The sequence below is a fragment of the Mercenaria mercenaria genome, chromosome 11 (assembly GCF_021730395.1).
Source record: "Mercenaria mercenaria strain notata chromosome 11, MADL_Memer_1, whole genome shotgun sequence".
In the NCBI taxonomy this organism is placed as follows: Eukaryota; Metazoa; Mollusca; class Bivalvia; order Venerida; family Veneridae; genus Mercenaria; species Mercenaria mercenaria.
Window position 1 is genome coordinate 22145195 of NC_069371.1, and position 20213 is coordinate 22165407.

Here is a 20213-nt window from a genome sequence, read left to right on the forward strand (position 1 = left end):
TTTCGCCTCTCGTATCATTATATCTGAATTGTAAACCCGTCAAAAATCCAGTTAGTAACTTCCGCTAATCGGAGGAAGCACCTGTTTACGGAGAATTCCATATATGGAAGTTTCCGTCGTGTCTCAGGGTAACAAGGAAGTTTACACCTGTTCGGAAAAGTAATGGTGTAACGGGAATTATGTATAAGTTTGCATAGGAGATTAAATGGTACAACCACAGTGACAGCAACTGATTTTCATGAGACAAATTCATTTATGTTTAAAACTTAATTCCTTAATTCCTAATCATGACAGAAGTAATTTCTTCGGGCCAAGTTTTATCAGATTCTGCTTTCAAAAGTAGACCACATTTTAAAACCTACTTGTATACTGATGCCAATGCAGGTGGGCATGCTGTGCATCAGATTGAGGAGAAGAGACGCATCCGGCATATGAAATTTCCATCACTGTCCGGTCGTCAAGATGTAGACTCTTTCCAAGAAGATTTGAAAAATATTGCTTTTAAGCGATGGAATGATAATGGTGATTACCGTGCTGAGGCGCCATTCCGTAGTTATGAGAACATTGTTGATCCTGTGTCTGGTTTTGTCAGTGCTGGTGGCGATGTTGATCGTAACACAGGTCACCAGAAAATTAAATCACTAGTTCAGTTAAATGATACTCCACAAGCTGCTGCACCTCTCTCTAAAGATTCAGATAGAAAGAATGAGAGGGCTGCTCCCCCAGAACTACGGCGGTCCAATACATATGAACCAGGAGCACCCTCTGCATGGAACAGTAGGAAAACATCCGATATATGGATCAGATCACAACTTGGTGGTGAGTATGCAGCACAAAAATGATGTCTTATTTGGCAGATCTCGATCCAAGCCATTTTTAAAAAATTAAGTTTCGTATTCAATAGCATTAACCAACACTTGCTGTGTAAATGGGACAAAAATAAAAAAGATAGTTCTAACCTAAGGGAACAGGCAATAGAATGTGAATTTTTTATCATATTAATTTTCAGTATATTCACGTACAGCTGTAATTTCAGTTTTGCGGTATTGATGGATGTTTTGATATTTTCTATGCTGAACTTTTATGTTAATCTTAAGTCATTTCAGGTCAATTTTTTTTCTTTACAATACTGTGATATATATTCTGTACCTAAGCAACTACTATTTGGTCTGTATTGACAGTCTGTATATAACTAAAAATGTTGATTATTTTATCAAAGATATCAAATATCTCACAGCTGCACATATACAATTCATAACCAGCAGACTGGATTTTAAAGTCATTAATTATTCCTTTTTAGACTTTATGGTATTTTATTACAAACAGCTATCTTTTATTCATATCTACTATCAAGGAATCTTTAGTCTGATTAAATATAGATTGCAATGTATATAACTTAAACAATATCCATTAACCAATGAAACACATCAATAGATAATTGATATTTATACATATGTGAATTGCATTCATTTCTGCTTTATTGTCTGACAGATTATGAACAGTTAATGATATCTCAAGAAGATAAATATTTTTACATCAGATTTCTTTTATTTTATGCCAGATTATTAAATACTATATTTCTTAGCTTCGATTATGATGTACATGCTCTACTTTTTTTCTATATTTAACATGTTTACTGTGTAAAGTTTTTAAAAGTCGCATTTAGGAGTATGTCATGAAAGTTTCATAGCATTTAATCAAATCCAACTGTCTATGTCAAAGAGTAAATCTATTAGATAGTAAATTCATCAAGGTCTGTGGCATTGCCTCATAAGGTGCTTCATCATCATTGTGAAATTATATATAAACAGTGACTGTAAATGTTTCGCATTTAATATTTTTAAGTACGTTTTCCATTGACTATATAGATAGGGAACTTTGAGTAACTTGAAGCTCAAACTGAATTAAATATTAATTAACACTATTTTATGCATGAAATACTTGTGAAAGACATAAGAAGCTTATGAAAATTATAATAGATATGCATTATTAGTATGATTAATATTATTATTAATTATTATTATTATTATATTTATTATTAATTTGTACATTTGTTAGGTAATATATTTATACTAATATGTTCCTGTTTTTCTTTAGGTTGGACTAGTGCACATGATCCTAGACACCCACCTAAAGAAACATTGGACATGAGAAGAGCTAAGGTATTATAATTATAGTTTGTGGTGAAAACTTTTGGACACTTTATGTACAGAAGACATTGGAGAGAGTGTTTGAACAATGACTGCATTGCTCTTACAGTTAATATGTTCAGAGAATGGTTGTAAAATATTGTCTATATTATATCATCCTTTATTGGCATTACATCGCACTATACTTACATTATAATGGTAAACCTTAATTGGCATTATATTGTTATAATGATCAGTCGTTATTGGCATTACCTCATACTTTATTAGATTTAAAATTGCCTGTCTTTATTGGCATTTTGGCTTTATAATTTTAAGTCTTTATTGGTAATATAATTCTTTATTACTGCCTACAGCCGGTTAAAACTCCTGCTGAAAATAATGCCAGTCATGTACAAATTATGATTCAGAAATATTTTTTAAAAACTTAAATATTTTGTATATTTATGTAATTTTAGTCAATGTTTGTACAAAAACCTCCATCAGAACAGAGCAAAGAGGGACGTGACCATCTTGCTATGAAACATCAGTACAGTACTTCAACTCAAAAGTAAGTATATACATGTATTAGTATAGTCATAGATCCACAATTTGTATAGCTATATAAACAAAGAAACAATTTAAAATGATAAAGTTGCAGTGCTTTTGTTTTAATTTACTCTGATTAAATGCTTGCACCAAAATCTAGAACTTTTAATTCAAATGTCAAAATAAAGAACTTCCTGTAAATCATTATATGTGGAGAGCATTAGAAAACAGTAATTTAGTTACGTGGGGCATACTCATAGTGACATTTATTTGCCAGAGAAAAGCTTTGTATTGTCTGGTATGAAACTTGGACACTGCCAGCCTTTTCTCACTTTAGATGGTACTCAAGAATTATAATAAGTTTGTCTGATGACAGAATATTTGCTTCTACTTCTTTATAAGTGACTTTTATTTCACAGTAGTTAGTGACATTGCCACCATTTGTAACACATTGTAATATCAGAATTGTAGAGATGATGTCCATTTGTAACATGATATATCATCATACTTCATGTCGGAATAATGTATCCAATGATAACATAATAGTCACTGTCAGAAAAAATAAGATTTTGTCCATTTGTAACACATTGTACTATCAGTATTACACTTAACCTTAATTAAGCACACTAAATTTCTAAAATGAACTGGTCCATCATTCAATTTGTGCAGTACCATTTATTATTTGAAGGGGTGTTTACTGAAAATAGCGAACAGTGCAGACCATCTTGGTCTGCAATGGTCGCAAAGGCAGAATCACTTGCAGCCAGCAGGCTAAAGCTTAATGTCACTAAATTACTGCTAGAAGTTGATAATTGCTCTGACAAAATATAGCAGTTACATGATTTCTGCACTAAAGAGATTATTAATTTATTTTTCTTTAATACCAGTTTGTTTGTTCTAGGGCTTTTGAAGAAGTGCCATGGGACACCATGTTACCACCTAAGCAATGGGCACCAACTACAACCCTGGAGACACGCCCAGACATGATCTCACAGACATACACTTTACATAGATATGATCCAGCAGCTCAAGAATGGCAGGTATGAAGGTTACTTCCATTGGTTCAGAAATAGTTTTTACCTTGACTGTTCGGAGAATAGTCCGTGCTATTCTGCTCACCATGGCGGCGTGGTCGTCTTCACACCTTGGTTAAAGTTTTGCATGCAAGGATGTATAGCTATCAGTTAAAGGCATATAGCTTTGAAACTATTTTTTTCTTTTTCTAGGTCTGTACATGTATTTTGGGCAAATTATGCATCATTTTGGACTTAAAAAATCCTAGTTTTAAGTTTTGCCTGCAAGTTACTATCTCAAAAACTAATGCAAATATTGAATTGAAACTTCACACGTTTCTTCAGGTTTATAAAACTAAGTCATAGCATCAAGTCCCATAACTCTGACATGTATTTTGCAAAATTATGTCCCCTTTTGAACTTAAAAACTTCTGGTTAAAGTTTTGCATGCAAGTTACTATCTCCAAAACTAATGCAGATACTGGATTGAAACTCTATAGATATTTTAACATTTAGGGTAATATTCCTTCTGCTGGGACAACACTTCGATTAGTCCAGCATTGGCTGCCTTACGGACAGCTCTTGTTTGTTACTGTTTTCATACAAAGAGTCCTGTTAGAGCAAATCATGTTTAATTTTATGTTTATAAAATTTGATTTAAATTGTAGAATCTTTTTCATATCATCAGTTGAGAACCTGTAAGAAAAATATTTCAATAAACAAATATGTTTTTGGAACAATTTTAAAACTGATACTCCTTACCAGGTATTTGTTTTAATGTTACTGATTTAAACAAATCAGAACTTTCCATTGAATTACTGTTTTGTGATTTTTTGTTAATGATGTTAAAACCAGGCAACTGTGCGTATATTTTATGCAGTCGTAACCTGCGTATATTTTATACAGTCATAACCTGCATATGTTTTATGCAGTCTTAACCTGGGCATGTTTTATACAGTAGTAACCTGCGCATGTTTTATACAGTTGTAACCTGGGCATATTTTATACAGTAGTAACCTGCGTATATTTTATTCAGTCGTAACCTGCGTATATTTTATACAGTCGTAACCTGCATATGTTTTATACAGTTGTAACCTGCATATATAGAGAATAATAGGCGAGTGCCGTAGATGAGAAAGTTTATCTGGCGAGGTGGAGGAGGTTATCAGGTGAGCCGAAGGCGAACCTGATAACGTCCGGAGCCGAGCCAGATAAACTTTCTCCATCTTAGGCACTAACCTATTATTCTATTTATCTTGTCATTACTTCATTATCCGATATTTGGCAATTTATTTTACAAAAATAAGTGTGCCACAACCGCTTTAATGACGTCATATTCGTAATGACGTCACTTATATAATGACGTGATTACCGGCAAAATCGCAATAACTTCTTCGTTTTTGAATAAAAACTCATTATTTGACCACTCATTTTCTTAGTTCGGACATTTCCAACACAATGATGATGGTTTCGTTGCAAAATTTCTTATGACAACAATATCGACAATAAGGTCACATGATCAACTGACCGTATATCACTGGTCACATGATCAACTGACGGTATATCAAGATAGATATACGGCACCCTGATATCGGGTCGAAAATACTGCAAGTGACAGGATAAATTTTATACAGTCGTAACCTGGGCATATTTTATACAGTAGTAACCTGCGTATATTTTATTCAGTCGTAACCTGCATATATTTCATACAGTCATAACCTGCATATGTTTTATACAGTCGTAACCTCGGTATGTTTTATACAGTTGTAACCTGTGCATGTTTTATGCAGGCATAACCTGCGTATATTTACCTGCGTATGTTTTATACAGGCTTAACCTGCATATTTTTATACAGTCGTAACCTGCGTATGTTTTATACAGTCGTAACCTGCATATATTTTATACAGTCGTAACCTGCGTATGTTTTATACAGTCTTAACCTGTATATATACAGTCGTAACCTGCATATGTTTTATATAGTTGTAACCTGCATATGTTTTATACAGTCGTAATCTGCATATATTTTATACAGTTGCAACTACATATGTTTTATACAGTCGTAATCTGCATGTTTTATACAGTCGTAACCTGCGTATGTTTTATACAGTCGTAACCTGCGCATATTTCATACAGTCATAACCTGCGTATGTTTTATACAGTCATAACCTGCGCATGTTTTATACAGTCGTAACCTGTGCATTTTTCATACAGTCATAACATGCACATGTTTTATACAGTTGTAACCCGGGCATGTTTTATACAGTCGTAACCTGCATATGTTTTATACAGTTGTAACCTACGCATGTTTTATACAGTCGTAATCTGCTTATATTGTATACTGTTGTAACCTTCATATATTTTATACAGTCGTAACCTGCTTATATTTTATACAGTCATAACCTGCATATATTTTATACAGTCATAACTTGCGTATATTTTATATTTTATACGTGACCTGCTGTTTTATGCAAGTCGTAACCTGCTAATATTTTATAAAGTCGTAACCTGCATATATTTTATTTTTTATACAGTCGTAAGCTGTGTATATTTTATACAGTCGTAACCTGTGTATATTTCATACAGTCATAGCCTGCTTATATTTTATACTGTCGTAACCCTTGCATATTTTATACAGTCGTAACCTGCATATATTTTATACAGTCATAACCTGCGTATATTTTATACAGTCATAACCTGCGTATTTTTTATACAGTCGTAACCTGCATATATTTTATATTTTATACAGTTGTTACCTGCGTATATTTTCAGAATGCAGGCAGATCATGGGATTGGTTTCAGAAGAGAAATGCTTATTATAAATCAGGACCTATTGTCTTGTAAGTAACAAAATTTGTCAGTTACTCCCCTGTTGTGAGTAACATGCTTTCTATTTTAGTTAGTGTTAAAACTTATCTGATGATGAAAAATGGAGCTTATTTTCAACTGATAGTAAAGTTTCATTTATTTTTCCTTAACTTGAATGTTTAAATTGAAATTTTACTACAGTTGTTTGGTGTAATCTGGCTTGAAGGAATTTGTGTTAAGAATGAATGACTGTGTACTTTTTTTAATATTTATCCTTAAAATGGGAAATTTTAGATCAAGCTTTTCTTACATTCATATAATATTTAATGTTATTTGTGGTGTTACAGCTGCAGTCAGCCACCTAGAAAACAACATATACCAGGCTATGGAGGTGGTGTAGGAGCTGAGAACCTTGAGGAACTAGACAATGCTGCTATAGATTTCAAACCTTTCACCATCAAACGGGTCAACATACCACGCTATAGTGAAACATCACAGTAAGTCTGTCTTATAGATTGATATTACATTATATTTATACTGTGAAATCATTAATATTTGTGGGGGAATAATTTTCGTGTATTTCGTGATTGAGTCAATCCACGAAATTTAATCCCAACGAACAAGTAAAATTCCCATTCATTTTATGTTCAAAAGTTGAAATCCACGAATTCAAATCCCCATGAAATTGCCATTTTGACCAAAACCACGAAATTTTGTGCCCACGAAATTAAATGATTTCACAGTATGCTAAAGATGATTAAGTGAGCACTGTTGTTATGCCCCCTTTGGGAAAATAGTGGGTATATTATTTTGCTGTTGTTGGTCAGTTGGTTTTGCTTTCTGGTCATTAACTGGTGTATTACCTGTGGGCTGTAGAAGACTCCTATTGATTTAGGGATCAGTAGGTCAAAGGTTAAGGTCACAGTAGTTTTCAGCTGAAAATCAGTTTCCGCACAATAATGGGATCTCCTTTGAATCTACAGTGATCCAACTTCAAAAGATGGTTACCTGTCAGCAAGTTACCCTTATTGTTTCGGGGTCAGTAGGTCAAAGGTCAAGATCACAGCGACTTTCAGATTGAAAAAAGGTTTCTGCTCAATAAATGGAGAAGGTTTGGACCTAAAATAGTCACACTTAACTGTATGATTGCCCGTGTTCAGTAGATAGATGACTCCTATAATTTTTCAGATCAAAGCAGTTAAAAGACGTCTTCACTTCGACCGCCAGACTGAAAACAATACCTGCTAAATAAGTGGAGAAATCTTAGACCTACAGTAGTTTTATGATTTCCTGTAGTCAGTAAAAGAACCCTAAATATTTTGAGGGTATTTTTTAGTAAAGGTCACATTGACTTTGAAACAGAAAATAGTTTATACTCAATTACTGGAGAAGGCTTACACCTTTACTGGTCAAACTTCATAGGATTATTTTCTGATTGACCCTTAATGATTGGATGGGTATTATAGGTCAGAGGTCAAGGTCAGTGTGACTAAGACTGCTGTCAGTAATTGGAGAATTCTTTGGTGTAGAGTTGTCAAACTCCATCATTTTTAGGTCAAAGTCACTCTGACTTTAGGACTGCCAGCAGTTTCTGACCAATAACTGGAGAATGCTTTGGCCTAGAATTTTCAGATTTTGTAGGATATGCTGTTATTTTATGGCATATTTGCTTTACAAACAGCTCTTGTTAACTGTCAAGTCTGGTATTGATTAGTTGAGGATGTTTTCTTTCTTCCTTTGGCTGTAAAGAGTTGTCAGAGTTGAACTGCTTGTGCATTAACTGTTACTTACAGTGTGTAAAACAGAAATAAAACTACAAGCTGCTGATATTTAAGCTCAGAGGTGTCTACAAAAGCATATATGAAAATATAATTGAGCCACGCCATGAGAAAATCAACATAGTGGCTTTGCGACCAGCGTGGCTCCAGACCAGCCTGCGCATCCGCGCAGTCTGGTCAGGATCCATGCTGTTCGCTTTCAAAGCCTACTGGAATTAGAGAAACTGTTAGCGAACAGCATGGTTCCTGACCAGACTGCACAGGCTGGTCTGGATTCATGCTGGTCGCAAAGCCACTATGTTGGTTTTCTCATGGCACGGCTCATATGTCTGAACATAATTAAAGAAGCAGTTTGAAAGGCATATTTTATAGAAGGGTTGTAAATTTTGCTATCTGCGCAATGTAAAAACATCAATTCAGATGTACCAATATCATTATTTTAATTTATTCAAGATGAGTTTATTCGATTTTGCCACAATTTTCAGTTGTTTTAAATTTTCAAAATTATACAGATGTTAACAATTTTAAATCAGCTATTATTTTTAGGTATATTAAAGCAGATGTTCAGGTATCATTATATATTAATTGAGACCATTTCTAATTTTGTACATATTTTGTTTCAGCAAACCCAATATTCCCGGCTATCAGGGTTGTACACTATACAGAGGACAGTATGCTCCAGCTCACAGTGTGCCTCATCCTCCAAACAGTCAGGCCACTACAAAACTTGTTCATAAGTATGTCATTCTGCTTTTACAGTCTTGTATATACATACCAAATACATTTTTCAATGGATTGCCATATATAGTTGTTATCATAATAAAGCTGCAAAAATAAAGCAAGCTTATTTGGATATTTTTTCTGTACTGATTTCCTGTTTTAATTGAAATGCTGATGTTTACATTCATGAAGATTACTAGAACTACAGTTTTAAGAAATTAATTATAACATTGAAAAAATATAGAAGAACATAATGCTTATTTTGATAAATGTACAGCAGATTGAGCTAAAATCAGTTTTTTATACATGTCACGGGCTAAGTGTGAAACTGTTGTAACTGTATATAAACTGAAATTGTGTCCATTGGACACGGCTGCCCCCACATACTGTGATATCCTCTAAATAGCAGAGTTTTTTTAGTACAAACCATCTTCACATGAAGGATGTTTGACTAAATGTTTGAAGCAAATTGTATTCAGATAAGGTGTATGGGGAGTTGAACACCCCAAATGTCTTCACTATGGTCTTTTTTTGTGAAATTTAAAAGGCCATAATTCTAGAAAAAATAGCATAACTGCAGTAAAAATAGTCACAGAAAAAATTCTTTCCTATATGGTAATCTGCACATCAAGCTTGATCTTTGAAAGTTTGAAGCAAATCAGGCTAATAGTGTGGGAGATGTTTGACACACAATATTTCGGGACATACGGACAGCAGCAACACTATTATGCTTCCCACATAAATGTGGGGGCATAATAAAGAACAAGATACAATTGTTCCATGGTCAACTCTTGATGTGCTGTGCATGAAACATTGTATAGATATATGGCCAGCGGAAGTTACTAATATTCAAAACAACAGCATAAGTTTTCTCCTGCATGAAGTCAAAATATCTATGTGCTTATTTTGATAGGTAGCAGTTGTATAATGAAAAATTTATTGCCTTAAAGAAACATTTAAAGTGTTTCCTTTGTAGTAAGATTTGACATCTTTGAACATTTGAGCCGTGCCATGAGAAAACCAACATAGTGGGTGTGCGACCAGCATGGATCCAGACCAGCCTGCGCATCCGCGCAGTCTGGTCAGGCTCCATGCTGTTCGCTTTTAAAGCCTATTGGAATTGGAGAAACTGTAAGCGAACAGCATGGATCCTGACCAGACTGCGCAGATGCGCAGGCTGGTCTGGATCCATGCTGGTCGCAAAGCCACTATGTTGGTTTTCCCATGGCACGGCTCATTTGTGTTTCAATTATGACTGTTTTCATAGAACCATTTCTAATTAGTTTTTCAATAATCTACAGAGAGAAGCCGGTAACAGATTCAGCCAATCAGAATCACAAACGGGAAGCTAAGATGTCGAAGATGGTCACATTAGTACCTCCATGTAATCCTTTCAACCAGATAAACAAACTGGAAGAGGTCATTGCAAACAAGGTGGATTAAAACTGGACAGTGTCTCAGTATCACTGTACTACCTGTTTGTACCGTGATCTTGTTTTACCTACTCATACAATAGAACATCCTACAAGTTTCTATATAGAAACAAAAATTATGAAAGTTTTGGTATAAGGACCAAAAGCATTTTCAAGATTTTTTTCACATAGTTGAAATCTTTATTTGAATTCATTTATTTCTAAACTTTGGAATCTATCCAACTGAATACTAAACTTGTACTTTGAGAAGGAAAAACAGAAATATATACAGTAAAGCTAATTTTAATAAAGAAACAACAATGAAAACTGCCAGAAAATTCATGTTAAATGTCAGCATTAAAAGAGTCTTTCATCTATTTTATACTACTTAGATGCAAATATAGTGTGTATGAATTGAATAACTTGAAACACCCAAATCCCAATATAGTGTGAACTTTTTAGTGTAAAAATGTAATTCCCTCTTATGGCTTTGTGTTATGTATCATCATGACTTTTCGAGAAAAGGGTTTGCATTTTTACAGGAAATGCTTCATTCCTATTTAGTCTTGAAGTCTGATAGATGTTCACTTTCATGAATATTTCATAACATATTACTTCATGAAAGTTTTTTTCCAGGTTTCTGTCCTTTAATTATTTGTTTATTTAAAAAAGTTATTGATGAAGAATTCTATTATAATATTTTTGTAGGTTTCTGTTCATTTTGTATTTTTATATTTAAAACTCTTTCAAAACAAGTCCATGGTTAAGTCACATGGTTATTACATAAAAACATGACATAGAGGAGTTAATATTTCATGTTGTATTCATATACATACCAGTATTGTGCAGTATCAAAAAGGGTAAGTAAGTATAAATTCATAGTGGTCAGCATTCATTTGAATATATTTAATGAATCAAAATATATATATATTTTATAGATTTTTATAATGCAAGTGTGTTTAGCACTGGTAAAGGATACACCTGTTCCTTATCTTTTATCATTTTATAGATTTATAAGTTTTCAATTTAGATAGTATATCACTTTTTTCTCATTCGAGAAAACCATACATTCAAGCAATTTTATATGACTGAGTCATACACGTGTTGTTATTTCTTTGTTTGTTTTTTTTTATATACATTTATGTTTATGTTTTCTTTTTTAAAGCTAAAATGTGGACGGAATGCAAGAACTACTAGGCATAATTAATCTGTTGTCAACTGTGCTCCAAGCAGTATTGTAAACTTGAATGATTGGACACCATTTTTTGTTTCTGTACAAGAAGTTATCACCCTTTAATTCATTTCTAGCAAAAATAATTATATTTCAACAGATGTCAAAAAACACTGTTTAGTAAACTAATGGCAATATCAAACCTGTAAGTCAGATAAAACTGTGCATTATTACGTTTGGAATGTTCATATAAAATGTAGTTACGTATTAGTAAACTCAAACAGTGCTTAGTAACTGGTACAACATTATATTTTTAGCTGCGAAATATTGTGGGTTTTAGCTCACCTGAGCACAAAGTGCTCAGGGTGAGGTATTGTGATCGCTCACCATCCGGCGTCCGTCCGTCCGTTGTACATCCGTCCGTCGTCCATCCACACTTTCCTTTCAACAACATCTCCTCCTAAACCAACTGGCCAATTTTGATGAAACTTCACAGGGATGTTCCTTGGATGGCCCCCTTTCAAAATTGTTCAAAGAATTGAATTCCATGCAGAACACTGCAGACCCCGCCCTAGGGGTCACTTGACTTTACATAGGAAAATCTTCAAAAGTTTTCTAAAAATAAACCAGAAGGCCTAGAGCTTAGATATTTCACATGTAGCATTACCTAGTGGACCTCTACAAAATTTGTTCATATCATGACCCCCTGGGTCAAAATTGACCACGCCCCAGGGGTCACTTGATTTTACATAGGAAAATCTTCAAAAATTTTCTAAAAATAAACTAGAAGGCCTAGAGACTAGATATTTGACATGTAGCATTGCCTAGTGGACCTCTACAAAATTTGTTCAAACCTTGTCCCCCGGGGTCAAAATTGACTCCGCCCTAGGGGTCACTTGATTTTACATATGAAAATCTTAAAAAAAAATTCTAAAAATAAACCAGAAGGTCTAGATCTTAGATATTTGACATGTAGCATTGCTTATTAGACTTTTACAAAGTTTATTCAAATCATGACCCCTGGGGTCAAATTGACCCTGCCCCATGGGGTTACTTGATTGTACATAGAATAATCTTCAAAATTTTCTAAAAATAAACCAGAAGAGCTTAGATATTTGACATGTAGCATTGCCTCTACAAAAAGTTTTCAAATCTTGTTTTTAAAGTTACTTAAAGAAAATTTCAACTATATTTTCTTCTATTATGATCTTTTGACCTTGAAGACTTGTCCTTAAGTGCAATGATAACAGGTGAGCGATATAAGGCCATCATGGCCCTCTTGTTTTGTTTATTTTTACAAGTGGAAATATACCATGTATTTTGATGAAGATTTAAAAGAACTTAAAGTATTTCCCCAAACCTACCATAATTTTAACTTATTTGTCTATGTTGTGTACAAGATGTCAGTGTTTTGTAAAAACATTATGTATTATAAGCAGTATTCACATTGTATTGTGTGATGCACACTAATTTTGAAAACCAAATCAAACAGTATTTTCTTTTTTTATATTTTCTTACAAATTTTACTGTTGTGCTTTATACAAATGTTGAAGTTTATACCAACAATATGTTATCATTTCATAAGTTTAGATTATAATATATATATTTTTCAATACTATTTTGTAACCTATACAACACACGATTGCTAAGTTGAGATATTCTTTTGTTGAGAACATGAAAATATTATAATTATAAATTTACAATTTCGTTCTTTCCAGTTGTAGATATTTTAATGAAGATTATTGATCTTTAAAATATTTATTGACTGCCATTTTCGATTTGTTGTAGAACATTTAATAATTATATATTAACATAAAATTCTATATCACTTGTGCACAAGAATTATGTATGAAAATCATGGTAGAATATAAAGTTCAACAAAAGTATTTCCAAAATACACTTAAGTATTTCGAAATCACACCCTAGTCTACAAGAAAAAACTTAATGATTTAAATTATGAAGATTTGTTTTGCTTTTGAAAGCACAGTAGGCCTAAACTTTAAAAGTCCTTGTATATTTCTATTTAGTATTGAGTCATTTCCTGGTGTGTGACAGTGTGCATATTTAGATTTGTTAAAAAGCTATTCACAAAATACACATTACATACTATTAGGTTTGTCTTTTACCATTTAGTATACATACTGTTGGTAGTATATATTGTTACTGTTTTCTTTTGTTGTAAGTTATGATAAATCTGTGATAATACCTGTCAGTATTCCATTGTCAATTTTTGTGACAGTCTAGTAGAAATAATTATTGCTGTTTAAACTGTCTACCAGTATTAATAGAAATTGTTATTGTGACATTCTTTTGATAGAACTTGCTTTTGTGACAGTCAGTTAATAGAAATTGACAGTCTGTTTGTGACAGTCTGTTAAAAGAAATTGTTGTTTTGACAGTCTGTTAATAGAAATTGTGACAGTCTGTTGAAAGAAAATGTTGTTGTGACAGTCTATTAAAAGAAATTGTTGTTGTGACAAGTCTATTAATAGAAATTGTGACAGTCTATTAAAAGAAAATGTTGTTGTGACAGTCTTTTGATAGAAATTGCAACAGTCTATCTATAGAAATTGTTTGCAGACATTTAGGACAAATGTTAAAAATGAGTATTACAGTATTTACAATCACCTTGGATTTTTACCTCAAAATGAATGTGTACAAATTTCGCCTATTTTCTTTATGTTTGCACATATTACATGATCCAAATAATATAGCAAGAATGTAATACTTGTATAGAAAAGTATCATGTGCTATAATTTTGTCAAAGAAAAGAAAAAAAATCCATAAAGTGATTCCTTTATTAAAACACTCACTATCCCAAAGTCAGTATTGTGAAAGAGTGAAATGCTTCAATAAAAAATTAAAATATACTGTAGTGTTATTTATTTATGATAATTTTATGATCACCTGTGTGCATTGTTCACTAGTATGCTGAGGGTGATTGTGTTAAGTCAGCACATATCCAGAAGTACATAACAGAAATATAAGAATATATTGAAAACAGGTAGTGTCTTTTATTTGAATTATAAATAAAGAACAAAAATTAATATTTTGTGGTTGATGTTACTAGTACAATCTGTTAAGTACAGGTAAAATTCTACTATTTCAGTTAACAACTATATACAATAACTAGGTTGCATAAGAGAATTTGCAAATATCCAGGGTGTCACATAAAATGATACAATATTAATGACTGATTTAGTTGGAACTGGTAGGCTTGTTGGACCTTTGGAGAAGTTTCCTGCAGATTTTTAGCTCCACTGAGCACAAAGTGCTCAAGACAATCTATTGACTGATACCACTGTGTCTGGCTTGCATCATATTCAGTTTTATTTATACACTCCAGAAGTCATAAAATCTTAACAAAATTTAGTCAGAATCTTTGCCTCAATAAAATCTCGGACAAGTTTGTTACTGGGTTATCTGGGAGCGAAAACTAGGTCACTAGGTCAAATAATAGAAACATCTGGTTATCACTCTAGAGGCAACATGTTCTACTTGATTTTCTTGAAACTCTGTCCGAATGTTTGTCTTAAAAAACCTAGGGCAAGATAGAAATATAGTTTTATGAAGTCAAAAAGTAGGGAATTAGGTCAAATCAAAGATAAGCATTGTTAACACTAGAATTATCATGTCTTCGCGTCGTAGAAATAAAATACTAACACATCGAAGCTATCTGTACCAAGCATTTTGAAAAAATGATACGTTGTTATGGTAAAAACTTTTAGTTGTGGTAAAGACAGGCATGTGACGATGAAGACCCATTTTTTCACCTTGTATATATAAAACTATGAAAATACATTTTACTACCTTTTAATGTAAACTCCTAAACAGCTTAAACAGAAACGACCTTACTTATTTGCAAGGAATGCAAACACTTTCATAATGCTCAGACCTATATGTAACTACAGTACAACCTCTCCAGAGCGGCCCTCTATTAAGCAAAACCCTCTCTATAACAACATCAAAATTTCCCTAAGCTGAAATATACCATCAAATTTACCTCTCCAGAACAACAACCTCTACATAACAGTCAATATTTGTATCTCCCAAAGAGTTGCTCTACAGAGGTTGCACTCCAGGGTATCAGTGCTATATACTGGGCACGTTAAAGAACCAGGCTGTCTATTCGCAACGAGCTAGGCTAAGTTAGCCGGACAAGCCTGTATCTAATTTCCGATCTCTCTGTCGTGGTGGCTTTGTCTCACTCTGTCCCTCTGGTCAGATCGCTCTGTGTCTGTACTAGTAGAGGATGAATTATGCGCCCTGTGTGGCTGCATTTGAACTATGTAAAGCGCCTTTGAACGTGAAATTGATCATGAAAAGGGCGCTATATACTGATCTGACAATTAACACATTATAAAGTGTCCTAACGCGGAACATGTTCTCTGTTAAAACAATAACTTTAAAAACAAACTATTTAATTCATTAAAACAGATTAACGGTATGTAACATCAACGTTCGGAAACTGGTTTAGTTAGCTATTTTTGCTCTGACGAGTTTCCAGCATTCTGGATCGACCTGCACGTGTCTTGATCCGCTGGAAGATGTTACGGGACGAGGCTCTGGAATGCTCATTAATACATCTGACCAGTTGTACCAAATAACATCTTCCACAAGAGGCCAGAAGAAACGATTCTCTTCAATTAGGCACATATATACATTTTACTTCGGCCGACTTGTCATCGATATCCTGGATGTAGAAAAGACATTGATTACCATTTGCAGTTAAACATTCTGTGAAACAATTACTGCTGCATAGGCATATACTCTTTTACTTCAGTTAATTATACATTCTCGTTAAAGCCAATCTTGTTTATAAGTATACTCGTATAATAAAGTGTTTTGCTGCCGTAAAGTACTAGTATTGCAGTACACTGCACTCCTTTGCATTGTTGCCTTATCACTAAGTACAACCTGTTAGGAAGGGTTTGTTTGTTTGTCTGTGTTTGTTTGTTAGTTTGTTTGTTTTGTGTTTTACGCCAACAATATTTCAGTCATATCGCGGCAGTCAGTCAGTTTCCTGGACAGGCTCATACCATCATAGCGGTTTGCCAGTACCGGATGCTAAAATATGACAAATGACTGACAACGTGCTTTACATGAAGGTGTTTTCGGCTAATTTCACGTTCTGAAAAGTGCTGCACGGTGGTTGCAATTCGTGACAATGTATACTTATTTAGGGTGTGAATAGTACCTGAATAATTCCCGGATACGCCTCCCCATCATATTGTATGACGCACCATGTGCCAACCATATCTGGGTGTGGCTCCACAATGGTAATGTCCTTGGTCACATCAGACTCACTAACAAGCTGATTAAATACAGGCGTTCCTTCATCGGCACCTTAGGTAGATTTAGTAGTTTAGTACCATGTCAACCCTAAAAACCTTTCTTGGTGATGAAAGTATCTGACACATTTCGCAAGATAACTACATCAAGATACTACGTTAGTATTAAGTCAACAGCAAAAAAACAGTCTGTAATAAATGGTAGCTGTAAAATGTTTTATAAATGAAGACTGCAATCGAGGTTTTCTTGATATATTTTAATTTAAACTGGTATAAAAACATGACGGGTGTTGATTCTGTGTGTTAATGTAACTGAAACCTTATTCTAAACAGTCTGGTAAATATGTGCCTATATTTACACCTGTCACAGTTCAGTGCTTTGGGGTTGTTGCGATGGCCTTTCTTACTTTGCATTGTAAGATGGTTGGCAAGGGCGTAGGAGCTGGGGCGGCAGGGGCGGCACTCGCCGCCCCAATAATTCGAGAAGCGGCGAAATGCCGAACTCGTAAATTTTCGAAAAGGCCAGAAAATATACAGTCAGTTGTAAATTTATCATGAAGTGCATCGGCGACTGATATGTCCATAGACCCTTATCATATCGTTGACACCTTGCTAAATCGCCTTGGTTACAGTGTATTGTACAAAATCGATAATCCGCAACGGCCAAGGTCGCTGTATTTTCACGCCCCGCAGACTCGGACTAAAAGAGATGTTCTGTTCTGTTCTGTTCAGTGCAATCAGCGACAGAAAGTGTGTTTCCTTACAACGTGTTGTTGAGCTTATTCAAACCATGAACCCGGTCTCAAGGAATATGTTCTCTGAAAATGCGACTAGTGAACGTACCTTCTCGGCTCTATGACACAGAAAAGGTTAAACCATCTCATGACACTCTATATGCATACTAGGGAGATGGCGGACAAAATTGACATGATGGAAGTGGCAAGTGAATTTGTTTGTGGAAATGAAACACACAAAAGTACATTTGGAAAGTTTGTTTAACTTGGTATCAGCTAGCTATTGGTGCAAATGATGTTCTACATATATATTGTACATTGTTTGCGATAAATTCTGTAATGAAATTAAAATATATAAACATACGAATATATAATTAGTGCTTAGTTCAGAAAGGAAACAGCGAATTGCGTATTACCTTTATAATGCCATTTGACGACTAAAATGCCATAAGGATTGGAATACCCCTTTAAGTCAGAGTCTTGTGCTCGATACCCTACATAGACATTACTGGTTCTACCCTGGTAAGACATTGTTCGTGTCTAACATCGAACCGCCATTACAGTGTTTGAACACGGTAAACTGTTATTAGGGCTGAAAACTCGAAATAAAGTAGTATGTTTAACAGCTACTGCATGAGCAGTTCAAGAAGTCGCCAGATTGCACCATTTACTCTAGCTATATGCAAAATTTTCCCGGGGATACCCCGGACCCCGTTGATGAGAGGGGGATACCCCCTCCCATTCCTATCCCCCCTCGCCGCCCCAATACGAAAATCGTCCCTACGCCCCTGGTTGGTGGGGTTCGGTGCTGGTTCGAATCTGACTCGGAGTCTGAATATTTGAAATTTACAACAGCGCTATTTGTGTCGTGTGGCGGTGTAATGAAGTATTTCGACCCCCATAGAATAACGATCCCCCTGGTCATTATTCTATAGAAAATGTGACTCCTTTCCTGTAAAATATTGACTCCCCTTATAAAAAACTGACTCCCTTTGAAAACTCTATAGAATAACGACCCCCCGGTCATTATTCTATAGAAAAACTGACCCCTCCAAGTAAAATACTGGCTCCCTAAAGATGACTCCCTTCGAATCTCATAGAATAACGACCCCGGTTATTATTCTATAGAAAAAGTGACTCCTTCCATGTAAAATACTCACTGCCGAAATTACTACATTCGAACTCTCATACAATATCGATTCCCGGACATTATTCTATTTAAAAAAGTTACTCTTTCCGTGTAAAACACCGGCTCCTAAAAAGACTTTCGACGATAATATCTATTAAAAAGTGATCCCCACCAAACCTAACGGACAATTTTACTAGATCTACAACTCTAAAACCCTCCATTGCCAATAGTTAACATTTTGATTGTACTACTACTACTGGTGCCGCTACTTCTATTGCTATTACTACATGTACTTCTTCTACTACTACTACTACTACTACTACTACTACTACTACTTCTACTACTACTACTACAACTGCTACTACTGATACTACTATACCTGCTTCCACTAATACGTCTTATACATCTACCTCTTCTTCTCCTGCTGCTGTTGTTGCTGTCACTTATTCCTCTGCTGCTGCTGCTGCTGCTGCTACTGCAACTGCCACTGCCACTACCACTACTACTACCACTACTACTACTACTACTACTTTCTATTGTTGCCGCTACCGTACTTTACTGCCACTGCTAAGTATTGCAACTTCTATTAATACTAAGTTATATGCTAGCAGTTTCTTGTGCAGTTTTCTTCTGAATAATTACTTCATACCGAAGTTTGCAGGGATTATTGACACTGGTGTGTTTTGTGAACGTATTGTGAATTGTTATTTTCCTGAAAAAAAAATGTATACACCAAGATACAGCATCTAGAAATAGAATCCCCTTTCCCGTTGCGGAATGCTCTGATTTCTGTGTCAAGTGATGGTATCTTGGGCTAATGGTCAAACGGAAGGACGGACGGACAAGAGCAAATCTATATGCCCCCTCCCCCGAGTGGGGGCATAAAATGCAGCAATTAAGCCTTAGATAAATGAGTTATCACTAAATTTGACCAAATGACCGGGGGGTCGTTTTTCTATGGGAGTCAATATTCTTCGTGAGGTTCAGTTTACTTCACGTGGGGGAGTCATAGAACTATGATCTGGAGGTCATAATACTATGACCGGGGGTCACTTTTTCTATAGAATAATGACCGGGGGCTCATTATTCTATGGGGGTCGAAATACTTCAGCGGCTATAAAAAGCCTCCCGATGCTTATAGTCAGTATTGTCAAGCATCTAAAGTCTGCCGCCAGCGTATTGTGGAGTGGAAATTTATTCCGGTTATTTGCGCAACCTTATTGTAGGATTGTTGCGATGGCCAAGTGTTCTAAGGCTTTCTTACTTTGTATTGCTAGGTGGTTGGTGGCGATCGGTACGGGTTCGAAAATGACTCGGAGTGTGAATAGTTATTTCGTATACTTGGACTATGGTGCATGCAATATTACATACACACCTATTTCAGCTGGAAAATGTGTTCCGGGACGTCGCCTATATAACAGCTACATGGGTTTGGCCAATTGCAGAAACAGCTCAACTATTTGCGGAGCATAATTCCCCGGTGAC

General features: G+C 34.8%; 1 protein-coding gene and 1 long non-coding RNA gene across 2 annotated transcripts; both read left to right on the forward strand.

Annotated features, from left to right (window-relative positions):
- The first annotated feature begins 129 nt into the window (after positions 1-129).
- LOC123530811 (spermatogenesis-associated protein 48-like) lies at positions 130-13918 on the forward strand. Its single transcript, XM_053518728.1, has 8 exons — positions 130-819; positions 2098-2162; positions 2606-2697; positions 3577-3715; positions 6458-6525; positions 6841-6990; positions 8895-9008; positions 10293-13918. Exons 1-8 carry the CDS (start codon positions 288-290, stop codon positions 10432-10434), a joined length of 1302 nt encoding a protein of 433 aa, XP_053374703.1. The 5' UTR covers positions 130-287; the 3' UTR covers positions 10435-13918.
- Positions 13919-13947: 29 nt separating this feature from the next.
- On the forward strand, positions 13948-14444 carry LOC128547059 (uncharacterized). The gene is made up of 2 exons (XR_008366299.1): positions 13948-14054; positions 14108-14444. It is a non-coding gene; the product is annotated as an uncharacterized LOC128547059 (long non-coding RNA).
- The last annotated feature ends 5769 nt before the right edge of the window (positions 14445-20213 follow it).